General features: G+C 42.8%; 1 protein-coding gene across 1 annotated transcript in view; it reads left to right on the top strand.

Annotated features, from left to right (window-relative positions):
* Nucleotides 1-22576, top strand: part of DISC1 (DISC1 scaffold protein) — a 315559-nt gene extending 292983 nt beyond the window's left edge. Inside the window, exons 11-12 of the mRNA XM_054694671.1 lie at nt 1293-1548; nt 19933-22576. Of these exons, the coding sequence (XP_054550646.1) occupies nt 1293-1548; nt 19933-20097 (421 nt within the window). The 3' untranslated portion in view covers nt 20098-22576. The remainder of the gene's footprint in view (nt 1-1292; nt 1549-19932) is intronic.
* The last annotated feature ends 740 nt before the right edge of the window (nt 22577-23316 follow it).

Below are 23316 nucleotides of genomic sequence, written 5' to 3'. Positions count from 1 at the left end.
AAATATCTTTATTTTATTTTTATTTCTGAAAGAAATTGGAAATGATTTATAATCTAGATTGGCAGTTATTTTCTCTCAGCGTTTTCAATATGTTTTATTTTCTCCTGGCTTCCACTTTTCTGTAATCCACATTATTGTCCTTTGAAGTGAATGTCTTTTTTTTTTTTTTTTCTGGTTGCTTTTAAGTATTTTGGTCTGCCTCTGGTGTTCACTATGATAACTCCATTACTAAGCAGTTTTATTTGGCATTTTTCTTCCCCTCCCCCTTCTGCTTTGAGATGGTAGTGCTTCTTGAGTCTGTAGTTTGATGTCCTTTGTCAATGTTTGAAAATTCCTAGCTAATATCTCTTCTCAGATTGCTTCTGCCTCATTTTCCTCTGGATGCATCACTGAGAGACATGGGCTTTAAACTAATGATGATTAATATGTTCAGAAAATAAAGGACATGATGGATAATATCAGTAACAAACTGAAATATATGAAAGAGAAGAAAAAATCTTAAAAATGAAAAATAAAGTAACTAAAATTCAAATGTATTATTAAACCAAATTGTAGATTAGATGGAGTAGAAAGAAGGATTACTAAATGGAAGTCATTGTATAGAAAATGTCTATCTTGAAGCTAAATGGGGGGTGAAAAGTACACATTTTTATTAAAAATCCCTGATTTTGGACTTTCCATGAAAAATCAAACTAGTTGTTAACATTGACTCTGCATTCCTTATAGCTGATGAAAGACCTTCTGAAAAGGATATGTTTTCCTACTAGTCAATGTCCATAACTCTCTTACTTTCTGCCACTGAGGCTGATTATCACTTGTCATGGTTCCTTTCATTCCTATACTACTTCACTTATTTAATTGCCTGGATGAGAATGCATTGGTAGGATATGGCAGAGGAGGGATATTGTAGACAGATGGAACAGCACATGGAAGCTACAGGAAGACTTGGGTAGGTGTGGGAACTCAAAGTCTGCAGGCCGAGAGCACAGACACGAGCGGGGACTGTGTTGTATTGGGTCACTGAGTCTAGTAAAACACACAGGCTCCTAAGTATCCTTGCAGACCAAACAGCAAAAAAAGAACCTATAATTATCTCACTGTTACTTGAAAGTATGCAAATTTTGCCCCTCTAAATCTTCTGGTTGAAACACTTCATCACCATGTAAACTTAAGATGTTAACTGTATGGTAATTTGCTAACTTTTAGCCCGGTAGACAAGCTATTGACTGGGTATGATGAAACATCACTGAATTAATTTTTATTAATCATTATTTGTTTCTCCTTTGCTTTAGCTGCAAGTGTCCACTGCTTGGAAAAGTATGGGAAGCTGACTTGGAAGCTTGCCAGTTGTTTATCCAGAGCCTGCAGCTCCAGGAGGGCAGGGATAACCAGTCTGCAGATGATGAGAAGCAGGTGGATGACTTAGGGGGAGCCATCCCCCCTAGGCTGCACTGTGAACATGAGAGGAAGACCCCTTTGGAGGCCCTCGAAGAGTGGAAGGCTCACCTGACCACCTCGCCTCACTGTGCCATCACTGAACAGAAAGAGGTCTGTCTGTCCCCCCAGTCACAGCAGGGGCCCTACTCTGAGAGGTGCTTTGGTACCACTTTCCAAATGGGAGCAACAGGAGTGGGAGGGCTTCCCATTGAAATGTACAGACTTTAAAGTTTTTAATAACTCTAGACATGATTATGAAATAATGTGGCTTTTTTTTTTCTAAGAATTTTTTTTTTTAAGATTTATTTATTTATTTATTTATACAAGCACTGGGTACTGTCAGAAGCGCAGGAGGGTGAGAGAATTCACCAGAGCCAGAGCGGGGAGCAGAGCAGGCAGAAGGACCGAAGTACACTGCTGAGGGGAGCAGCGGGCGGCAGGAGAGGTCTGTGCACCATGTGGGACCCTCGCCTGGTGGCCGGGGATTGAACCAGCACTGCAGAGGCTGCAGGCAGCTTCGCAACCCAGTGCTCAACCACTGCGCCACCGGGGAGGCCCTAATGTGGCATTTTTGCAGAAATTTAAAAAGAGCTAAATTTAATGGCTACAGTTGGAATATATAGTCTAATAACTACCATATAGAACATATACATGTCATATAGAGCAGAGTTATAATATGCATGTGATATATCATATATTTAAAATCTATATCATATCATTTTCTGTTAGAATCAAACATTCAAAGACATGTGTATAACCCATTCATTGTTTTTGCCAAACCTAAATCATCATGAATGCTTGTACTCTACTCATTTCATTTAAAAAAAAAAAAAAAACCCTAATACTTGGCCTATGATATGTGTGTTACAAATTATTATTTTTATTTTTAACTAATTAATTAATTAATTAATTAATACAAGCACTGGGTATAGTCAGAAGCGTGGGAGGGTGAGAGAATTCACCAGAGCCAGAGCAGGGAACAGAACAGACAGACTGACGAAATACACTGCTGAGGGGAGCAGCGGGTGCGGCAGGAGAGGTCTGTGTGCCATGTGGGACCCTTGCTGGTGGCCAGGGATCGCACCGGCGCTGCAGAGGCTGTGGGCAGCTTCTCAGCCCAGCGCTCAACCGCTGCATCACCAGGGAGACCCTGTGTGTTACAAATTAAAATGAGGGTTCATTTAGCACTTTACCATAAGGTTGACCAGAGTGACAAAGATGATCTCCTCTTTCTGCCCAGCCTCCCTCTCTGTCTTCCCTGCCCTTCCCTTTCACTCACTTTCCCCTCCAATAATATTCTCTTTAACGAAAGGACTTGAGAATTGTTTTTTTTCCAATTTCAGCTCCATGACAGGAGCCCTTGGAGCTTTTTCTAACCAGGCTTCCAGGTTCTGACTATTGAGAGGAAATAAAAGCATGGTGAGGTTGGAGGGATGTGTCACTTCCTATTCATGCCTCACCTTTGGTGCTAGACTCTCCCTAGGTCTTGGTCATGACACCCCCACCTAAGTACACCCACCCCTGTGCTGACTGAGGGACATTGGTTTTACAGGGCAGACGCTTGCTGACAACATGTACTTATAGTCACTGCTTTTTGCACAGCTTGGAAAATTCATCCTTGAATTCAATATTTGAATTGAATAACAAATATTCACTTTGCTACTCCAAAGCAGGCTGTTGCCACTCTATAGAGTCCTGTTGACCTCATAAAATTCGGCTCTAAATTAAAGTATAGATGATCTCACCTTCTTTGTGAGTTAGCAGAAGTGCAGTAGGTAGAATTCTCCCCCTAAATCTAGCTGCTGCAGGTCTTGGTAGAGTTGTCGAAACCTTGCCACCTGTGGCAGTTGGATGACTTGAATATTCTGGTATGAATGGAGGTGTCCTGGGCCAAGGCTTTGAAGATTGAACTGGCTCTTCAAAGTGTGCTCCCAAGAGCTCCCTCCCCTCCTTTCACCTCCGTCCCTCCCTTCTGCACTGTGTCCATGCGTCCCTCCAGGCTCTCTGGGGGATGACTTTCCCAGATATAGAAGTGTTATTCTTCCTGTATAAGGTTAGAACCACTTGCCATTTGGCTATAGGGAAATAGAGCTATGTTTGCCTAAAAGGAAGGACTTCAGAGTGAAGGACTTTATTTGAGATGACCATCAAGGGATCAGCAGGATAGGCACCCCAAAACTGGCTCCCTAGTGGTGGGAGTGCTGGGATTATATAAGGGGTGATGGAATATGAGCAGGGTGCAGGTCTTTACATTTTGGTCCAAGGAAGTGCTGGGCAGTCTAGGTGACCCAGGAGTCAAGGTGTGTGACTTTCCCAGCAGGGTGTTTTCTCAGCAATCAGCAGATGTTTGTTCCTGATGCCACTATTAACTCAGGGGGACACAGAGAATTTTGTTAGGGATGTAACACAATCAGTTTTCCAAGTTGTTAGTAATGCAGGTGGAGCCAGTTAAATGTTAAGGAGGGAATAGGGGGTGCAATTCAGTGAGTTAACAGTTAATCCTAAAACGCGAATATGATTTAATGATTTAACAGCCCTGAAGAGGAAATGCAAGAGTGGTTAGAGTTTAATTCTACTTATTCCTAATTTTTAGTCTACAGATATTTTCTATTGCAAGGTGGAGGGGATCTGGCTACAGAAGTACTATAGTGACTGCTTCTCTGAGCTCCATGACCTTCCAGAAGCCCTCCCTCCCCCACCCTCAGCACCTCTCCAGTAACTGAAATGCTGGATGTAGGGTAAGGAAAAATGTCAGGCTTTTCTGCCCTTCCGCCATCAGGATAGATCATGGATCCCTTGTGGTCCTGAATGCATGCCTGATGGTGGACACCTGGAGTAGGGTGTGGGCATAGGTAGATGGGATTCACCTGGGCTGAGACTGGGCTTTTGAGGGCAGCGTCACAGGGACGCCAGCAGAAGCCGAGAGAGAAGCAGAGCCATGAGAAGAGCAGAGAGAATGTGAGAGAAGGCCGGAGAGCCCAGATAGAGTGAAGCCTTGTTAGGGGTTGGGAGGCCTGCCAGCCTCCCGGCCCCCCGGCACCCCTGCCTGCTGTGTACCGGGTAAATCCCAGTAAAAACCTGCAGAAAACCACTGAGGACTCTGACTCCTCCTTTACCTGGTCTGCTGGATCCTAGAAAACCTGCTCAGTGGTCCTTCCTGACCATACACTGGATATATACTATAATAGTTTTTGTTGCCTTCTTGGGGGTGTGGGAGAGCAGGGGGACCTAAAAGCTCTTGCTAATTTTCGGGGCCTTCTGCCGGTCCCTGCCCTGCTGTAGGGAACATGGGGGTACTCAGGATCTTTTTCACCTTCCGGCACCAGCCTCTACTATCATCACCTGCGGCTTTGCGTGCCTCTCATGTTGCATTACCCACACATGATAATGTGTTATGGCAAAAAGCACTTGGGAGCGCCAACACAGGGTGCCTCCACCTAGGAACACAGACACTTGGACCAAGAAGCCAGAGAGCACAGGGCTCATGTATATGTAACTACAGACACCTGGGTGAGAGGAATAAAGAAGAGACTCCAGGGCCTTCCCTGCTGGCGCAGTGGTTGAACGCTAGGCTGCGAGGCTGCCTGCAGCCTCTGCAGCACCGGTTCGTTCCCTGGCCACCGGCGAGGGTCCCACCAAAAAAAAAAAAAAGAGAGATTCCAGGGGCCTAGGGCTCAGTTGCTGCCTGCCTGTCTCCCTGCCTGCTGGTCTGCTTATGTTTCCAGTTCCCTGATCCAGCATTAAAGGCAGGTTAGAAATCCCAAAGGCTTCAAAATTCTCTTTCTATTTGCCAGAATCAACCTGAGCCCAGTCTGGGATGGCTGCACATCACCTGCCCGTCCCATGTGCAGCACCTACTTTGCTTTTTTGGGTTTACATTTCTGGGCCAGGTATCCTTCAAAGTCATGCCAGGAATGTTAAGATGATAGATGTTTGTGGAAAGAGCAAAATTTTGGGAACAGAAAGCAGAGATGTTATTGCCAGGAACTGGAGAATGGGGTTGATCCCAAAGAGTCACATGAAGGAATCTGGGAGTGGGGAGAGACGGGTAGGACTGTTCTGTATCTTGATTGTGTTGTTGGTAGTTGCATGACATTTAGATCTAAAATAAACATCTAGATATGTTCTTGTCTATAACTTGATACCCCAGAAAGGTGAATGAACATTTACAGAAGTTTTAAAAACAACATCTACCTATTTAAAACACAATTTTGGGACCATCAGAAGACAGCACAGTTTGGTAATCCTACCTAGGCCATTCATAGGCTGCATTTCCTCACCTGTTAAGACAAAAACAACAAAACACCCCCCACCTAAGAAAATGAAAACTCTGGCCTGTGAAGATATAAATAAAATAGATGTGTTTAAAATGGTGTGATGCAGGGCCTCCCCGGTGGCGCAGCGGTTGAGCACTGGGTTGCGAAGCTGCCCGCGGCCTCTGCGGCGCCGGTTCGATCCCCGGCTGCTCCCCGGCCGCCGGAGGAGGGTCTCACATGGCGTGCAGACCTCTCCTGCCACCCGCTGCTCCCCTCAGCAGTGTACTTCGGTCCTTCTGCCTGCTCTGCTCCCCGCTCTGGCTCTGGTGAATTCTCTCACCCTCCCGCGCTTCTGACTGTACCCAGTGCATGTATAAACAAAACAAACAAACCAGCAAACAAATAAATAAAGCATGCCTCTATATAAAAAAAATAATAATAAAATAAAATGGTGTGATGCATACACAGCAGAGGTTTAAATTGTGTGTGGTGTTTTATCTCTCCTTTTGGAATCACAAGTATGTCCAAGACTTTTGAAAACAATATACCTGTCTTCCTTTATCAAGAAGCAGAAGTGAGCAATGAATTAGTGGCAGATATCCAAGAGAAGAAAGGTTGAAAAAAGGAAAAATCATGTTTGTGTTTGGATGGAAGATGGTGAGTCTACTGAAGGCGCAGAGAAACAATAAGCAAGGGTCTCCTTAGGAAGGTGTTTTTGTTTTCCTGCTTCGATTTTCCAGGGAGTCACTGAAGCCTGGCTACTTGTGTTTTTATCCTGTGGCTAAAATGTCTATTTGCTCTGCAGTGCTGAGTTGGTTTTGCATTGGAACTCCCTGCTGTGTCTGGCCATCTCACTCTGCTTTCTCTATTCAAGCATGATGCCCTGAAGGCAGTCAATTTCTTTTTTACCCAAATCTTCCACAAAAAATTGCTGACTTCTTACAGAGGTCCATGGGGAGAGGATTTTCAAAACCTTCACTGTGCTTATCTGGCCAATGTGGTTCTGTGCATTTTAGTTGTACTTTGTTGTCACAAGAGCTTTGTCATTAATTAAAGCTTTCAGTGTGTTTATGGTCCCTACAAGGCTGCTCAGCACCATTTCCCCCATTTTACAGCTGGGCCCATGAAGGCAAAGTAATTTGCTTCGGGCTTTGTTATAGAGGAAATTAGCAACAGGGCTGAGGGCCAATTTTAGCAAGCGCTTCCTTAAATTATAAGAGCTCTCTTCTTTTTCAGTTTCATTACAGTTCTCCTCCAAGCCTTTCCTCCAACTCTGGAAACAATCAGTTGCTCTTGGCCCTGGCTTTTAGACCTTCCAGAAATTGCATGGGGGCCAGACAGGAGCTGGGGAAATCAGGGAGCCAGCTTCCTCCTCTGTGAAGTTGCTCTTTTGTGCTCCCTGTTCTGACCATAATACCTGCGTAATTCTTTCTTTCCTGTCTGCAGCCTGTCCTGCTGGGGTGCTTTCTATTTCTACTACAAAGTGGGGTCCACTCCCATGGAGTTTCCTGGACAGATTCACTCTCTCCTGCCTTCTCACCCCTGCTGCTTCTCTTTCCAGCCAGTAGGTAGCTGCCACCCAGAAGGCTAAATGAGGTCTAAAGATCTGGCGCCTTTGAGCCATTTCATGCAGTATTTGAATAGCCAGTGTGTTCAGATGTCTGTGATGGAAGCAATTAGCAATAAGACACAAGAGACAGTGCAACTTCATGGATTGTATTATTCTAGGTCTTCAAAAATTGTTGATATCTACCATTCTTCCATGTGAAAAGAAAGCTGGAAAAAGGGATTGGTGGCAAAGACATGTATCTTCAACCACCTTAACCTTATTTCTAATTCTGGAAATATCTCCAGTGGGCAAAAGGGTTTTCTTTCTGTCATGGCAAATTCTGAGCTGATTCTTTCTCTTCTCTGTTACTTCCTGGCTCTAGAATATCCCAAAGCTCACTTGAGCTCTCAAAGCATCAACTGCCTCACCATTGAACTAGGGTAAAAAAAGCAGGCTCTGAATGAACTGATTTCTTAATAGTTTTTCCACATCTGAGTTTGTGACAACTTCCAGCGAAAATGCTCACTTTTTCTTTTTTTTTTTAAAGATTTATTTATTTATTTATATAAGCACTGGGTACACTCTGAAGCGCCTGAGGGTGAGAGAATTCACCAGAGCCAGAGCAGGGAACAGAACAGACAGACTGACCAAATACACTCCTGAGGGGAGCAGCGGGTACGGCAGGAGAGGTCTGAGCACCATGTGGGACCCTCGCCGGTGCCTGCGGACCAAACCGGTGCTACAGAGGCCATGGGCAGCTCCGCAGCCTAGCGCTCAACCGCTGCGCCAGCAGGGGAGGCCCGAAAATGCTCACTTTTACCTATCAGGTGGATTTATTCCTTTTGACTGATGCCTTTGGGGAGAAAGCAAAAAGAGTGAGGTAGGTGACAACGGGAAGTTCTAACTTGATTCCAATTTAGTGAATCTCAAGTCCAGTTATTTACCCCAAAGAGTAGAACAGTAGAAGCAATCAGTATCAGAAATTGGTAGATTGATAAAAAAACAAAAAAACAGAGAATCATAAAAATGACACATGTGCATTTTACATATTTTTTTTTTACAACCCAAAACACAATTTTCATTTTATGTACTAAACATTTCATGTGGGACCACTGCTGTGCATTTGTACAGGCCTGCTGCCTGCTAGTCTTGGTTTTCTACTCTGTCCTGGCATCCACCTGACCACAGTGCAACACGGATGATTTCCAGTTTGCTTTTCTTTAAAGTGGACTGGAAATTTAAAGGGCACTTGCAGGGCAATGCCCAGTCTCTTCCTCTGCCTCTCTTCAATATTTTTGAGTTTCTCTAAGGTTTTAAACTTGATTTGTATGGAGTCTTTTCACACTTTGCATAGTATTTATTGAAATGATGTAATTACATTTATAAAGGCAACAGGCACAGGGAGGTTTAGGAACAGACAACTCCGTAGGAAGGGAAAGCCTAGGCTCATGGGGGGTCTCCTTGGTCACTGAGCAGAGAGGGAGCGAGTCTTACCTGGCACCTGGCTGGTGGGACAGGGAGGGGCTTCTCCTGTTGCCAGTTAGCTGGCTCCTGCTGGTTCTTTCCATTAATTAATGCTCTCAGGCTGTCAGCCTCCCTCACCTGCCCAAGGAAAGGAAGTGAACTCCTTTGATGCACGCTTCCCCTCCTGTTGGAAAGGTATGGAACCACTTTCTGTGCTGCAGGGTCTAATTGTGGCACTTCTTCCACTAATTAAAAATAGTTCACTGCTTCTGAGGAAAAACCCTTGGGGGCCTTTGGAGCCTCATACACCTTGGAAATTCCTTGTCACTCCCTGATGAACACTGGAGGGATCAGTAGGGACAGTCACTACCGGGAGGGTGAGGACTCATTTGCCACACTTGTGACATAGAAGATTATCTACCCAACAGGCAGTGGTTTCCTTTGAGTAGCAGAGAAATTTTTTTTTAATCCATTTCTGGAAAATGAACTAACACTGTGCCTCTTTGTCATGGTGCAGCTGCATCTTATTCCCTCACCTTGGGGGACGAGGGCAGTTAGTCAGGAGCTTCCTGTCCTCCACTAGTTGTCAGAACTTCCTGCCTGTCTTTGTTGCTCTCTCTGAACAGGCATGAGGCTTGGGCTAGGGTTCTGGAACTCCCACCTGGGGGTGAAGAGTTTGCCACTTATAAAGGGTGACATCCAGAACCAGGGGGAAGCCTCAGCATTAGAATAAGGAATTTAGTAGTCTCTTAAAGGCACAGCTTAATGGCACATCTAGAAATTTTTTTTTTTTAAATCTCAAATGGACACAAATGAAAGTGGCCATTTGATTCTTTTCTCAAGTTAATTCTGTTCTCAAAGTTCCCCCTTGACTCGTGGTCATGGGTTCTTCTCAGCAGCATGCACCTGGCAGAACAGTTTCCCCTTCAATGGACTCCCCCAGTGGTGTCCAATTTACAGTTTTAAAAAATGTATACAAAAGTCTTATGGTTTGATGTCACTATCCCCAGAATCTTCACCTAGTGTTACATAGAGATAGTGTAGTTACTTTTTAATGCTGTAGATCTCATTTAAAAATAGATTTCCCCCCCAGAAGGTTCTAGTATTGTTTGGTGTTATTTACCTTTGATGTTCAACACTGTGCTAAAAGGAATATAGTCCAAATTCTCTTGAATGATCATGGGACTACAACATATAGCTTTTCAAATATTTCTATCATGTAAACTAGAAACCATAGCCCAAGTAACATATATGAATTAACAGGCAGTTGCTTCTTTCATCACTTCTTTATCACGTGACTCTGTAAATTCAGATCCCTTTTCTCAGCCTCTTCTCTATAACAAGCCTGCAGATACTAGAAGACTGTTCATTGCTTGCTCTGACCTAAAGATGTCTAACTATTTCAGATGCTTTCCTTACCACTTGTGACATCTGGATGCTTTTAAAAAGAAAATGCATTTACTCAGGGTGTAACCATATAATCTGGATATTTAAATGAATATTTATATTTACATGGAGTAATAATGATGCACTTTTGAGGTCTTCATTTGTGCCTCTTGTTGCCATTTACACAATGATTGTAGAACTCTGAATTTTTGTGGAAAGATGAATACTTCTAAAAACCATTTCAAATAGATGTGAGAGATAGTCTTTGTGGTATGTACAGGAGTTTGAGGTAAATACTCTTTATGTGGGTAATGAAAAAAAAAGAAAGAAAACCATAGAGCATTCCTGGAATATATTTACCAAGCAAATATTTTGGAAAACAGCCCAAAGGAACATATTTAAGGCTGTGATTTTAATACTGAACTAAGGAAATGCTTTAATGCATCAGCTAGGCTCACGGATGGTGGTATTCACATCTGGTTCACCTCAAGGTATAGGAGAGGGAATGAAACTTAACAATGGAGCAAACATTGTGAAGCTCAAGTCGTATTTTTGATTTGTAAGTTGTATGTGTGCAGTGCCTGCCTGCTTCTGCAATTTTAGTTTTAAACTCAAATTCTGCTATGGTGCACAATCCTTAAATGTAAATGGCTTCGTGACCATAAGGGAAGATTTGCTTGGTCATCTGTTTTTTGTTATGAATGCTTTAATGGGTTGTCTTTGAAGAATTAAATATTTTTCTGGATAAGCATCTATTGCTAATGCTGTATTACCTGGCTAAGGAAAACAGGATCTGAGTAAACTGGTTGAGTTAAAGAGTAGGCTAGCCAAACCAAGATGGGGGCTCCTTCTCCTACACCCCTGATGCCTAGCAACAGGGAAAGCAATTGATGACTTTATTTTATATATATATATATAAAAAATATATAATATATTATAAATAATATAATACTTTATATATATTTCATCGTTGTTCATTTTTATACAATGTATACTTTCTCCTCTTAGGTATAGTTCCCATAAAACTCCCGCCACCAATTCACCCATGAACCAATACCACAGTCCCTTGTACTCTTCCCTCCCCTGTTTTGATCCCCTTTCTCTCTCCTGCTCCTGCAGAATGTCTCTGATTTCTAATTTTGATGACTTTAAAGCATGGTACCCAGCACAATGCATTTCATGCAGGAAGGGCAAACCCGAAAGGCAGGTTGCTGATTTTTTTCTCAATTTAAGTTTTAGGTCATGGCAATACTTCTTACTTCAGAGGTTTTTTGGTTTCATTTCAGGCACCAACTACCTGTTCCCTTAGAACTACTTTTGACAGCACTCCAAAAAATCAGCTACTTAAATATTCTTGACCTAGTGACTGAACCCAAAATATAGTGCAGTTACTCAATTTCATCTAAATATTTCAAATGCATTTTCTATTCAGAACAAAAATAATAAATTTGATTTCCTCCTTTATATATAACCTGATGAGACATTTTTCTTATCAAAACAATTATTATTAATATATATCCCTTGCCCTTTGAATATGAGCTCTAGCTTTAAAACTTTAAATGTTGATATTTTTCCAAATTTCACAGGCAGGGACTTAACTTAGCTTTGTGGGAAATACTCCTTAGCAAAAAAAAGTCCTTGGGGACCCAGGCCATGCATATGCCGCCGAGTTTTTCTCCAGTGTGTGAGGTTTGGACATCCACTCAGACTAACTACTGGGTATATTTGGGGGTTTGGGTATTAACTTTTATAGATACATGATTTTATGAAGTCATTTTAATGGGAAAATCCTGCTCAACCAAGGAAATTCTATTTTCTGTTTTAAATCATGTTACCCGAGTTTGGTGAGTGAGACAGAAATTTGACATCTGCTTTAATTCAACACAGCTGAAAATTTCTGCCTAAATATTCAAGTCTACAGGTTTTGATCATGAGGTGAGTTAAGCAAATTATATTTGAAATATTGCCTGGCTGAGTGGTTGCTACTGAATCCTACCTGTGTGGAGGGATAGTAGGAAAGATTTAGGGCTTTTCTGAGGCTGATAAAAGGCACTGTTGTGTAGAAGTGCTATGGCAGGCACAGGGGACCCATTGCTTGCTTTAGTGGTAAGGGATTTCCCAGGCTAGGCTGTTTCTGTCTGCACCCAGGCATGGGGACTGTGTTCAGAGAAGTCTCCTCATGGGGTTACTATGTGGCTCTTTATACTCTGGCAGGAGTGTTAGTGGGGGGCCTCCCCTGGTGGTGCAGGCGGTTGAGCACCATGCTGCGAAGCTGTCCACAGCCTCTGTAGCACAAGTTCAATCCCGGCCAGCCAGCGAGGGGCCCACATGGCTTGGCAAACCTCTCCTGTCGTTCCCGCTGCTCCCCTCAGCAGTGTATTTCGTCAGTCTGCCTGTTCTGTTCCCTGCTCTGTCTCTGGTGAATCCTCTCACCCTCCTGCTCATCTGGCCTATACCCCGGTTCTTGTGTAAATGAATAAATAAATCTTTTTAAAAAAGAGTGTTAGTGGGTAGACAGAGGGGAACCCCAGGACCCCCAAACTTGCTCGCTCTAAATGGGTTCTGCCTTCTGCATCAAGACAAAACATACTCTTAGTGCATAAGACCTTCAGTAGAAAAGAACTTTAATAAAATCAGTGTTCAATAGAGAGAGAGAAGGGAAAGAATATAGTTAAAATAGTCTCCCCATGAAGCACCCAAAGTTACTTATCCCCTCGTGGGTAAATTCCCAGCTAAATGGGATTGGCGCAAAGGGGGCTACTGAGGCCTGAAATCTAGCCACAAGTCTAAGGCACCTCCTGGCAGAGACCTATAGGAAAGGGGCAGAAGGGACCAGGCAAGTATGGAAGGAAAGGAGCAAAATCAAGATCAAGGCTGCCATTGTCATCCTCCCCATGGGTCTCTCACCCATGTCTGCCTCAAGTGTCTCCTTCCATGTCCCCCAAGTCCCTAGTACAAGGCCGAGAAGCAAGTGCCGCTTCTATACATGTCTTTCTCTGCAACATGTGCCTCCCAGGTCTTCTTTGTCCATGTCTCTCCACTTCTTCCTCCTTTCTCCACCCTTCTCCCAGTCTTTTCCTGGCTTCTCCTCTCTGCTCAGTGCCACCCTTCCTGGGGTGTTACAGAGAACCTGGAACCTCCCCTTCTATGGATTTCACATTTTTCCATGAGGGTGCCTTGGGTAATGGAGTCAGAGAAAGAGCATATCTTCCTTAAGACATGATGAAAAGGAAATCTTCATTCTTTTTTCCCAACAACTTTTACTGAGCGTTTTTTAAGAGCTAGGCAGCGTGCTCATGCTGGGACTATAGGAATGGCAGCGCGCCACCCTGCTAGCATGTTGTGGGGGGCCAGGCAGGTGTATGTGCACTGAAGAGGTGATGTGCTTGAGAGAGCCCCACAGTGTGGCAGGGACACCCCAAACCTAGCTTTGAGGCGGGAGGAGATTCAGGGATCCTGGAACATATCTGGAAAAGTGGAATGTGCAGGATTTGAAGAAAGAGGGTGTGCTAGGCAAGGGCAGGGGAGAAAGGTTCAGCAAGGAGACACTTTCCCTAGGGCAGCTTCATTCTGACCCATGGGGAAAGTGTTATTCTTTGGCTGGATGATGAGATGGATGTATAGAAAGAAAAAAAAAATCATCATTTGAATTTCTGAAAAGACTGCCTGGTGGGGCAAATTACTGGAGAATTTTCAGAGACACTTTGAAATGCCAACCAACCTGTACTTTATCCAGTCAGAATTGCAAATCCTGCAAAATTCCATTTCAGGGAGGAAACCAGTGGCTTTCTAGTGGATGATATCTTAATTATTAAGGATCAGTTGTGCAGTCAATGTGGGTGGGGTTTTTTTCTCTGCATTTCATTTAATAATAAAATTGGAAGTGAACTATATGAATTTCATACCAGGCAGAGCCCAGTGCATGAACTAGTGGACGTGGCTCAGGGAATGCTCATTTGCTATCTGCCAGGGTGGGAGAAAGGATGACACATCAAGGCTCTCATATTCTTACTCAGAAAAAAGAAATCCTCACTGTCTTTCCCTAGTGACTGATCTGCTTTCCTCTGTGTCCAGATTTACAGACATGCAGCTAAAGGTCCCTAGCTCACCATCGCACCCTAAGTTGTTCTGGTTGCTATCTTCTCCACCCCGTGTCTGGGTCCTGCAGCGAGCAGCCCCCTTACTGAGCTTTGAGCCCTCCAAGACTCGGAGATATTGCAGAGGTCCAAAGGTGGAAGGGGCTCTCTGCTTTCTGATTTCTTCCTGTCATCACTCTGTGACCCTCTCCCTCCCTCCCTGGGCTAGCCCCCCAAAAACCCTTTCTGTGTTTGCCCCAGTTAGATCCAGAGAAAAGAACTGGCTAGATGTGAGGAGACCTTTATCTCAGACCCCAGCCTTTCTCATTGTTTTACCTTCAGCAAGTCACAGGATTGAGACCTTTTCCCTGTAGGTAAGAGGAGGAACTGAAGTAGATAGTTCTTTTTCTTTTTTTAAAGATTTATTTATTGATTTATACAAGCACTGGGTACAGTCAGAAGCACAGGAGGGTGAGAGAATTCACCAGAGCCAGAGCGGGGAACAGAACAGGCAGACTGATGAAGTACACTGCTGAGGGGAGCAGCGGGTGGTAGGAGAGGTCTGCGCACCATGTGGGACTGTTGCCAGCGGCTGAGGATCGAACTGGTGCTGCAGAGACTGCAGGCAGCTTCGCAGCCCAGCGCTCAACCACTGTGCCACCAGGGGAGGCCCAGAAGTAGATAGTTCTTATGTTCCTTGCTGGCTCTAGGGAAGGATGTGACATTTGCACATGAGGTGGCCTTGTAAATGCCTGCCTTGATGTCCTGGGGAAGAAGGTGAGTGTAAGATGAGGATGTACTTCCTACCTAGTTGTATTCCAAGCTGAGCCTCCTGACCAGTACACCTCACTTAAGTTCATTATTTTATCTAAACAGAAATGCCAAGGCTGTTATGGAAGACAGTTTGAAAAGAAGCTCCCTTTCTTTCAAGACAAACCAGCAAGCAAAACTTGACACCCATTTTCTTTACTGATTTTTAACTTCCCACCAAAGCTTAGACAAATAAAGCAGATAAAATATTAGAAATGGGTGTAGAGTAGATAGTAAATCCCCCTGCTCTCCCTCCAGGGGCTTGCAAGCAAGTAAAGCCTAATACCTAGTGACTGAAAAGAACACACTCCAGGAGGTGTTCTCAGAGTCAGGATCACAAAACACTGGATGCTTCTGGGGGAGACTGAGGACAGGGCCATTTAAATGGTGCCGTGGTTTTGACATTCCTTCCTTGGGGTGATTGTGTCCCAATGCGAGTGTGAATCCCTTCTGCCTTTCGTGGTGGGAGCTCCTTGCTGTGCTGAGTGTTCATTAAAGAAAGAGGCTTTCTCCCAAACCTGGAGGGAAGCGAGGCCTTATTGCAAACAAGTAATTGCTCAGAATATGAACCTTCATTATTTAAAAACCCACACCAGGAGCCAGGGGCTTGAGAACCAGTGATCAGTGACGGTGGCTGCTCATGAAAGTTTCTTTCTTTCTCTTCTCTGCCTCAAAGCCACAGCTCCCTGTGTGGATGGCTAAACACTTCATGCCCTGAGGCCAGGCCGGTCATTCACTCTAGTGAGTTTCAAGAACTAGTCAGTCTTGGCATCATTCTAACTAGGGACCTCTGAGTATGCTGACATTTTTCAATAGTCCATCCACACAGGATCCTGGGTTGGGTGCAACCCCTGTAGCCCACTGCTCTAGCCACTATGGTTGCATAACAAGTCACCCCAACTTGGTGATTTCAAACAACCATATATACTTTGCATGGATATGTGGCTCAGGAATTTAGTGGGGGCACTATGGGCAGGGATGTCTCTGCTGCACAATGTCTAGGTGTTGGTTGAATGACTTGAAAATGGAGCCTGGAATCATTGGAAGGTTCAGTCCCAGTCATGTCTGATGACTGGGGCCTCCGCTGGGACTCTCAACCATTCATCTACACGTGCTCTGTTCATCATGTGCCTCAGGCTTCCTTGCAACATGTAGCTGAGTTCCAGGGCAAGTGACCACCTATTATTGTCTGGTTTTGGAAGCCAGGCATGTTACCTCTCTGTGTTCTGTTCATCGAGGGCCCTCAAAGGCCCTTCCCCATCCAAGGGAATGTATAAACGTTCTCTTGCTGGCAGAGATTCCAGGGTCTGGAAGGCCATTTGCTGTGGCCACATGTATGCTCTGGACACAGCAAGGAAATGACGTGAAAGTTCCATTTAGCCCTTCAGTGTAGGGTTGACAGGCAGGAACCCTGCAGCTTTATGCAGTGATACCTATGACTGTGGGCCCACGCTGCCCTCTGGGCAGATAGGTTTCCTTTGGCCAGAACAGAATCTCTCGTCAGATTCATAGAAATGTGCGAATCTGCAGGCACATGAGCTGTCACTTCTTGGTTAGGTCTTATTTTTTCTATTCCCAAGACTCCAACTGAGAATATTGGAGTCAAGCCACCAACTCCTGAAATAATACCCATGCAAGCCACTTTTCTTTTTTTTTTTTTTAAAAGCTTTTGTATCTTTTTTTTTTTTTTTTTATTTTATAGAGGCATGTTTTGTTTATTTGTTTGTTTGTTTATACATGCACTGGGTACAGTCAGAAGTCCGGGAGGGTGAGAGAATTCACCAGGCCAGAGCGGGGAGCAGAGCAGGCAGAAGGACCGAAGTACACTGCTGAGGGGAGCAGCGGGCGGCAGGAGAGGTCTGCGCGCCATGTGGGACCCTCCTCTGGTGGCCGGGGAGCAGCCGGGGATGGAACCGGCGCCGCAGAGGCCGCGGGCAGCTTCGCAGCCCAGCGCTCAACCACTGCGCCACCGGGGAGGCCCCATGCAAGCCACTTTTCACGTCCTCCCAGTTCAGGATCAGAATCAGTGAGGCCAACAACACAGGAGCCTGGGAGAGATTCTGTAGTTCGAGAATCAGCCCTGTGAGAGACTAGCAATCAGAGCTTCTGTTGCTGGCCCCCGAAACTGGAGCTGTCTGCTCCATTATGGCTTTGTGTTCTCTTAATCTTTAAAATTGTCTTTAAAACTATTTCCTCTGTGCTTTTCCACTGTGGTTTGAATTAGTGTTCTTGGTAACTCTTCAAATTTTAGAGATGCAGAAAATACAACAATGTAGAGAGAAAAAAATAAAATTTGCTGTAATACTGCCCCTTGGAATAATAACCGTGAATATTTCAGTGCTTTGCCTATTTGAGTATTTCCTCATCATTAAATATTCTTGTATTAAAATGACTTTAATGGCTAAATGCAAATTGTATGTGCCAGAATTTTAACTACTCCCTTTATTGTCAGATATTTAAGTTATTTCCTCTTTTAATGCAATGACTTTAGCCTTATTAAAATATATCTTATTTAACATATTTTTCTATATTTATTTATAAGGCTTAATACAAATTATTTAAATTTAAATATATAAATGTTCTTCTTGATACATTCTGAGAAGTAGAATTATTGGATCTGAGGATATGAACAATTTGAAGTTCTTGCTATTTGGTCTCAAATTGGTTCCCCGAATTGACACAATTGCTGTCTATCTGTACACAATTTAAAAAGAAAAACCAGCCAGGATTATGTGTTGAGGGAGAAATCTACAACCATATTTTAAATTGATTTAATTCAGCTCTGATTTTTATTTGTTTTAGACTTAAGATGATTGAGTCATTTGTTTCCATCTAAGAGTATTTTAAATTCCTTGGTTCCATGTTCTAAGTTTTTCTTCTCTTTAAGTGTATTCTTCACTGTGTAAATTTCCCCACTAACACTGTATTTTTTCTCCTTCGTGCATGACTTGTGGTTTCACCACTGTCAATCATTTTCCTCCAGATGTTTGGTTTCTCAGTGTCTCTTTTATTTCATGCATAATTATGATGTTATTCATTGTTCATTTCTCAACTTCCATGTAACTTGTCTATTTTGTAATTCTGCATCTTTGCATGATAAAGTTATTACTTGTAGGCTCAGTAAAATATGTATAGTGATTTTTGTGTTTGCTGTCTTCTCACCACTACTGCAGCCAATTATGAGTAAGTCTTCATATGTGCTTCACATGCCCTCCTGTTCATTTGTGTTCGTTATTCTCAAAACTATGTGTTGTTGTCACTTGATTTCTCTTCTTTTGTACATACTATTACTTGGATTATATTAGACTCTTCTAATATTTATAATAATTATCATAGTTTGCATTAGCACTTTCTTTTTCTAATATGGTTCATCATTGGGGATATAAATCTTAAAGCATTCTGGAGTTTAACAGAGGATATTAAATTGCATATTTAATGGTTATTAATGATTTAAAGATTTAATGGCTACTAATGGACACAAATTATGAAGTTATATAACCATGACTCTAAGGATGTTTTAACATTGAATATCACTACATTTGGGCATTTTGTTATTTTTGGGTATCAATTACAGCTTTTGCAGTAACTCTACAGTTCAATATGAATATATATTTTTACTACCTTCCCTTATGCAAAATTATTTTTAATATATCTTCTAAAACTTTGACAATTATTTGGGAAACATTACTTCCTTTAACATTTAGTGAAGTTTTAATTATAAGTTCATTTTTTGTGTTTTGTGTTTTTTTTCCTTTTCTTTTATCCTAAGATTCCTTCCCTTTTTTCTTTTCTTTCCTCTTTTTCTTGTTTATTCTTTTCTTTAAAAAAATCTGTGCCTTCTATATTCCAGTGCTACACTTGTGGCCCGAGGATGAACGCACAACCCATGGCCCTTGCCACGTGTGAGAACCTATCACCTGTCAGAATTGCTGTTTGACAAGGTGGAAACATTTTGGGGGCATGGAAGGAAAGGTTGGGTTTCAGAGAAGGGTAGAGGAACAGGGACAGGCAGGAGGAACAGGGGTGCAATGGCTGTGAAAATTATATTGTATGTGGGAGAGTAGAGGGGACACAACTAGCAATTTGTGTGTGGGTCTCATGCCAGGTGGTGGGAGGCTGGCGTTGGACTCAGCTCTGTGATGGTTACATGCAGCAAAGTGACCTAACAAGGGCACTCTCCTAGCCTTGCTAGGACACTAGTTGGAGGGGAGAATATTAGAGAAGGAGGAGGCTCCACAACTGTACATTCATGGTGCCCTGACACTGTGCTCGCCATGTGTCTGACATCACACCAAGAGCTCTGCATCCAGCAATGGCCACACGCCATCATCCTGCACTTAAGGAGCATAAGTCCTGATGTGGGGAAGAGGAAATGAACACCTATAGTGGTGGTGGCAGTGGCTATATAGACAATAACACTACATGGCATTTAAAATCTCATTCGTATCTAGCTTTCGGCGGTTTGACCAGTATGAAGACATATGTTCAGCGTCCTATTAGATTTCTGTACCTTAAAGGAGTATTTATGTTCATACACATCAGCCCCATTGCTCCTGTGACTTGCCCCAGCTCCTCTCTGATTAACATTCCTGTTGTATGATGAATCTGCCTGTGGATGCAGCTGGAAGACTCAGACTTCTCCCTTGATCAATGTACTTTAGGAGTTGACATACTGGAAATAGCACTTTGTAATAACTAGATAAGGGAAGTAATCTGTGGAGCTACATAGACACCATTTATCCATCGGTAATAATTTGAAATCAGTTCATGTTTTCTCAAGAACGACCTCCAAGAGAGACAAAGGTTCTAGCATAATCATACCAGGGTGTGGAAGCTGGAAGAGCTCTGCTGGAACATCTTCCCTTTGTGGACTACTGGATAAAGTGCCGATGTGTTCCTGACCCTGAAAAAGCCCATCCTTTACAAATAATCTTTTTCTTTTTTCTCTTGCCAGGAATCTTACATCTTTTCTGCAGAACTTGGAGAAAAATGTGAAGCCATAGGCAAGAAATTATTGTACTTAGAAGATCAACTTCACACTGCAATCCATAGTCATGATGAGGAGCTCATTCATATCCTTTCATCTTGCAGATTAAAAACCTGCCAGGATATTTTGTAGAAGAAAGTCTGAAAAACACACACAACTTTTCCATGCCTCAGCAGAGGAAAACACATAGATACCGCTACTGCTGTTATTTATAGTACAGCATACATCAGATCTCTCATATTATCCATACTCTAAAAAGAGTAATATTTTCATTCTAGTTTTTGATAATTCAGCATTTTTGTTTATAAAATCTGGCCACTAAAAATCAGCTATAAGATTCAGACATGTGTGCAACAAGGTTTAAGAAAATACAGTTTTCAGGGGTGTGAACTGGGTTTGTGGGGGCTCAGATGGTTGTGAGTTTGACTGGCTTAGTATTCTAGGGACTTTCTTCATACCAAGCAACCCAAACCCATCTTTGGCTTTCTTTACCATACAACACTGTCTTGTGTGGACTGCAGAGTATCACAGCAAACAGGACTTTAGATCATTTCCTTTTCAAGTTCTTCTTCAAGACTTAATACTCTTGGTGTCACTTCTGCGCATACCTTCATCCGAACTCACTTTAAATGAGCAAGACAGTGTGAGGACACACTTTGTGTGCTTCCACACGCAGGCTTATAGCGTTTGCTGATTGGTGGACACAGTCAGTGTGTCACTGTGTGGTTCTTGTGGGGGCTGATAGATGGTGCACAAGGTTGAAAGATGTTCAGCCACCCTGTATCTTTTCAGTTATTTAATTCAGATACTTCTCCAGATAAAAACACTTCCCTGTTCATTCATCCTTTCTAGACTTTTATCAGATGAATTTGTGGAAAGTGTCGCTATTTTCATCTTTGCTTTTCACTGCTGTCTTTTCAGAATCTCACTTTTTACCCTATTTTTTCTTGAGTGTGTGTGAGCATGTGTGTGTGAGATTGTATATATAATGTGTGTGATTGTTTCTCAAGGATGTGAGAGTATGTATTCATATATGTATATGAGATTGTGTGTGTGTGTGTGTTATTATATGTAAGTCCAGTGTGTTTAAGCAGTCTTAAAAGGTCCAGGATTAATCTTAGTTGAAAATATTCAGAACCACAGTTCAATGATAGATTTAACACTGTGTTTTCTTCCTCATTATGACCTTAAATCTTTGACCTTGCTTATTAAACTTAGCAGGAAATTTCTTCAACTTAATCAACGATTAACTTCAGGTTGCTAAAGATAGATTTTTTAAACCAGATATTCTATTCTTCATAGTTTCCTGCTTCTTACAGAACTAGCATTTAAGTTATTGTTATAAATGTGACCAAAGAAACAGTAGAAGAATTTTGTTTTGGTTTTTGTTTATTCGTGTTCTTGGAGCACACAGATCTGAGGTCTTATCAGGGAGCATGACCTTCAGCAAATGGGCAAGTGACAATCTGTACCTGGGTGCCTGTAAACAATGCCATGAACAGAGCCAATATACAAGGAGGAGTTCCTGGCCCCATGCCCAGCAGGCGAGGTTGTTTCTCAGTGGGATGTACCTCAGCTTGTGGTGGGGTCAGGTGGCCTCCTCTGAGCAATGAGGCTTTGTGTTGGTCTCTTGTTTAAAAACTTTCTAGATGGTTACTTTGATTTTAGGTCATTGGCTTTCCTTCTTAATAAGGTTGGGCAGCAGAGGAAGAGGCTGAGAGGGGACAGAGCTGTATTTAAACAAGGTTGTTTCAGTTTTCCCACAACCAGTCCAAGCCAGGTCATCAAGCAGCAGCATCCAGATTATGGACAACTGATGAAGTCTCTTTAGGCAGCAGCTTCCTCATCTGTAACATCTGCTAGAACATGTTCCTCTCTTGAGGCTCAATTTAAAAATATGTTTCATATAGTTCTTATATGTGGTAAGGGCTTGGTGTTAGGTAGAAAACTATATTCTCCAAGTCCATTTGCCTTCCTAGTGTCTATGTCCCAAGTTCAAACCACATCTCATTTGTACGTAAGAGGTGGAGCTTGATTCAACTATTTTGGAATAAATACTTGAAGGTATCAATGAACAGCTATACAATGACTTCTATTAAAAGTCATTTAATTCTAGGGCCTCCCTGGTGGTGCAAGGGGTTAAGACACAACCTATGAAGCTATTCGCAGCCACTGCAGCATGAGTTCAATCTCTGGCCAGGGAGCTACCCACATGGCACAACAGACCTCTCCTGACTTGCCTGCTGCCCCCCTCAGCAGTGTATTTCAGTCATTCTGCCTGTTCTGTTCCCCACTCTATCTCTGATGAATCCTCTCACCCCCTGCACCTTTGGCCTGTACCCCATTGTTGTATGCATAAATAAATAGTTTTAAAAAGTCATTTAATTCTAATAAATCTGCTATAGATAGAAGTTATGATTCCTACTTCATAGTTGAGAAAACTGAAACTTAGCAATTATGTGGCTGGTCTAAGATTATTTCTAACAAGTCACAGAACCGTCCAGCCACAAGCCCTGTGTCCTACTTGGCCCATCGGGAGGCAGCTGTGCCTGTAAAGAAGTGGACAAGCCTGTTCTAGGGAGCATACAGGTTGCTATAAAAATTTCAAACCATAATAAAAGTATTTTATTAAGGTTATATTTTCTGAAAATTTTGCTGATCCTTGCTGAGCTAAGTAGAGACATAGAGGGACCATGTTAAATGAGAGCTGGGAAGTACTGAGGTAGGTGCTGAAGTCAACCTCTCCCCTGCAAACAAAAATCAGAATGTGGATTTCTTCCAGACTTTTCTCTGAAAGTCAGGCTTTGTTTTGTATCACTGATTGAGTGTAAATCCACAGGAGATAGCTTTGAACTCATAGAGTACAATGCTTAGATCTGAGGGGAGCATAGTGCCCTAAGACAGAAAGACATATTTACAAGGCTCTGTGGAGGCTCCTGACACAAACTAAAGCCTTTCTTTCAAATCAGAACTTCTCTAGAGATTCAAAGAGGCTGCCAGAATCCTACAGCCAAACTGACTGGTTGGTGTTTCCAATCTTGATCAAAGACACAACTCTGAGTGCGTCTGAAAGAAACAGCTTGCTGTCAACAACACGAAGGCAGTGCACAGTGAGTGTAATATTTTTGTTTGATTCCATTAAGCACTCTGCCAGAGCTGACTGTGCTTATAATGTGGAGTGACCGTGATTAATATGAGTCTATGTCCAGGCGATGCAAGTCTTGGGCATGACAGACTCTCATTCTTTATGGGAAAGGCACTTGTGAAAAAGCATAGTTAGTGTGGTCCTAACAGACGGGTAGGTAGTGGGGCTGAGTGTCCATACAGGTCCTCTAGGAGTCGTGACTTAAT

Source organism: Talpa occidentalis, unplaced genomic scaffold, assembly GCF_014898055.3.
Source record: "Talpa occidentalis isolate TD23 unplaced genomic scaffold, MPIMG_talOcc4v2.1 talOcc4.14, whole genome shotgun sequence".
Taxonomy (NCBI): Eukaryota; Metazoa; Chordata; class Mammalia; order Eulipotyphla; family Talpidae; genus Talpa; species Talpa occidentalis.
The sequence above is the reverse complement of the archived record's forward strand: the minus strand, read 5'-3'. Positions and strand labels throughout refer to the sequence as shown.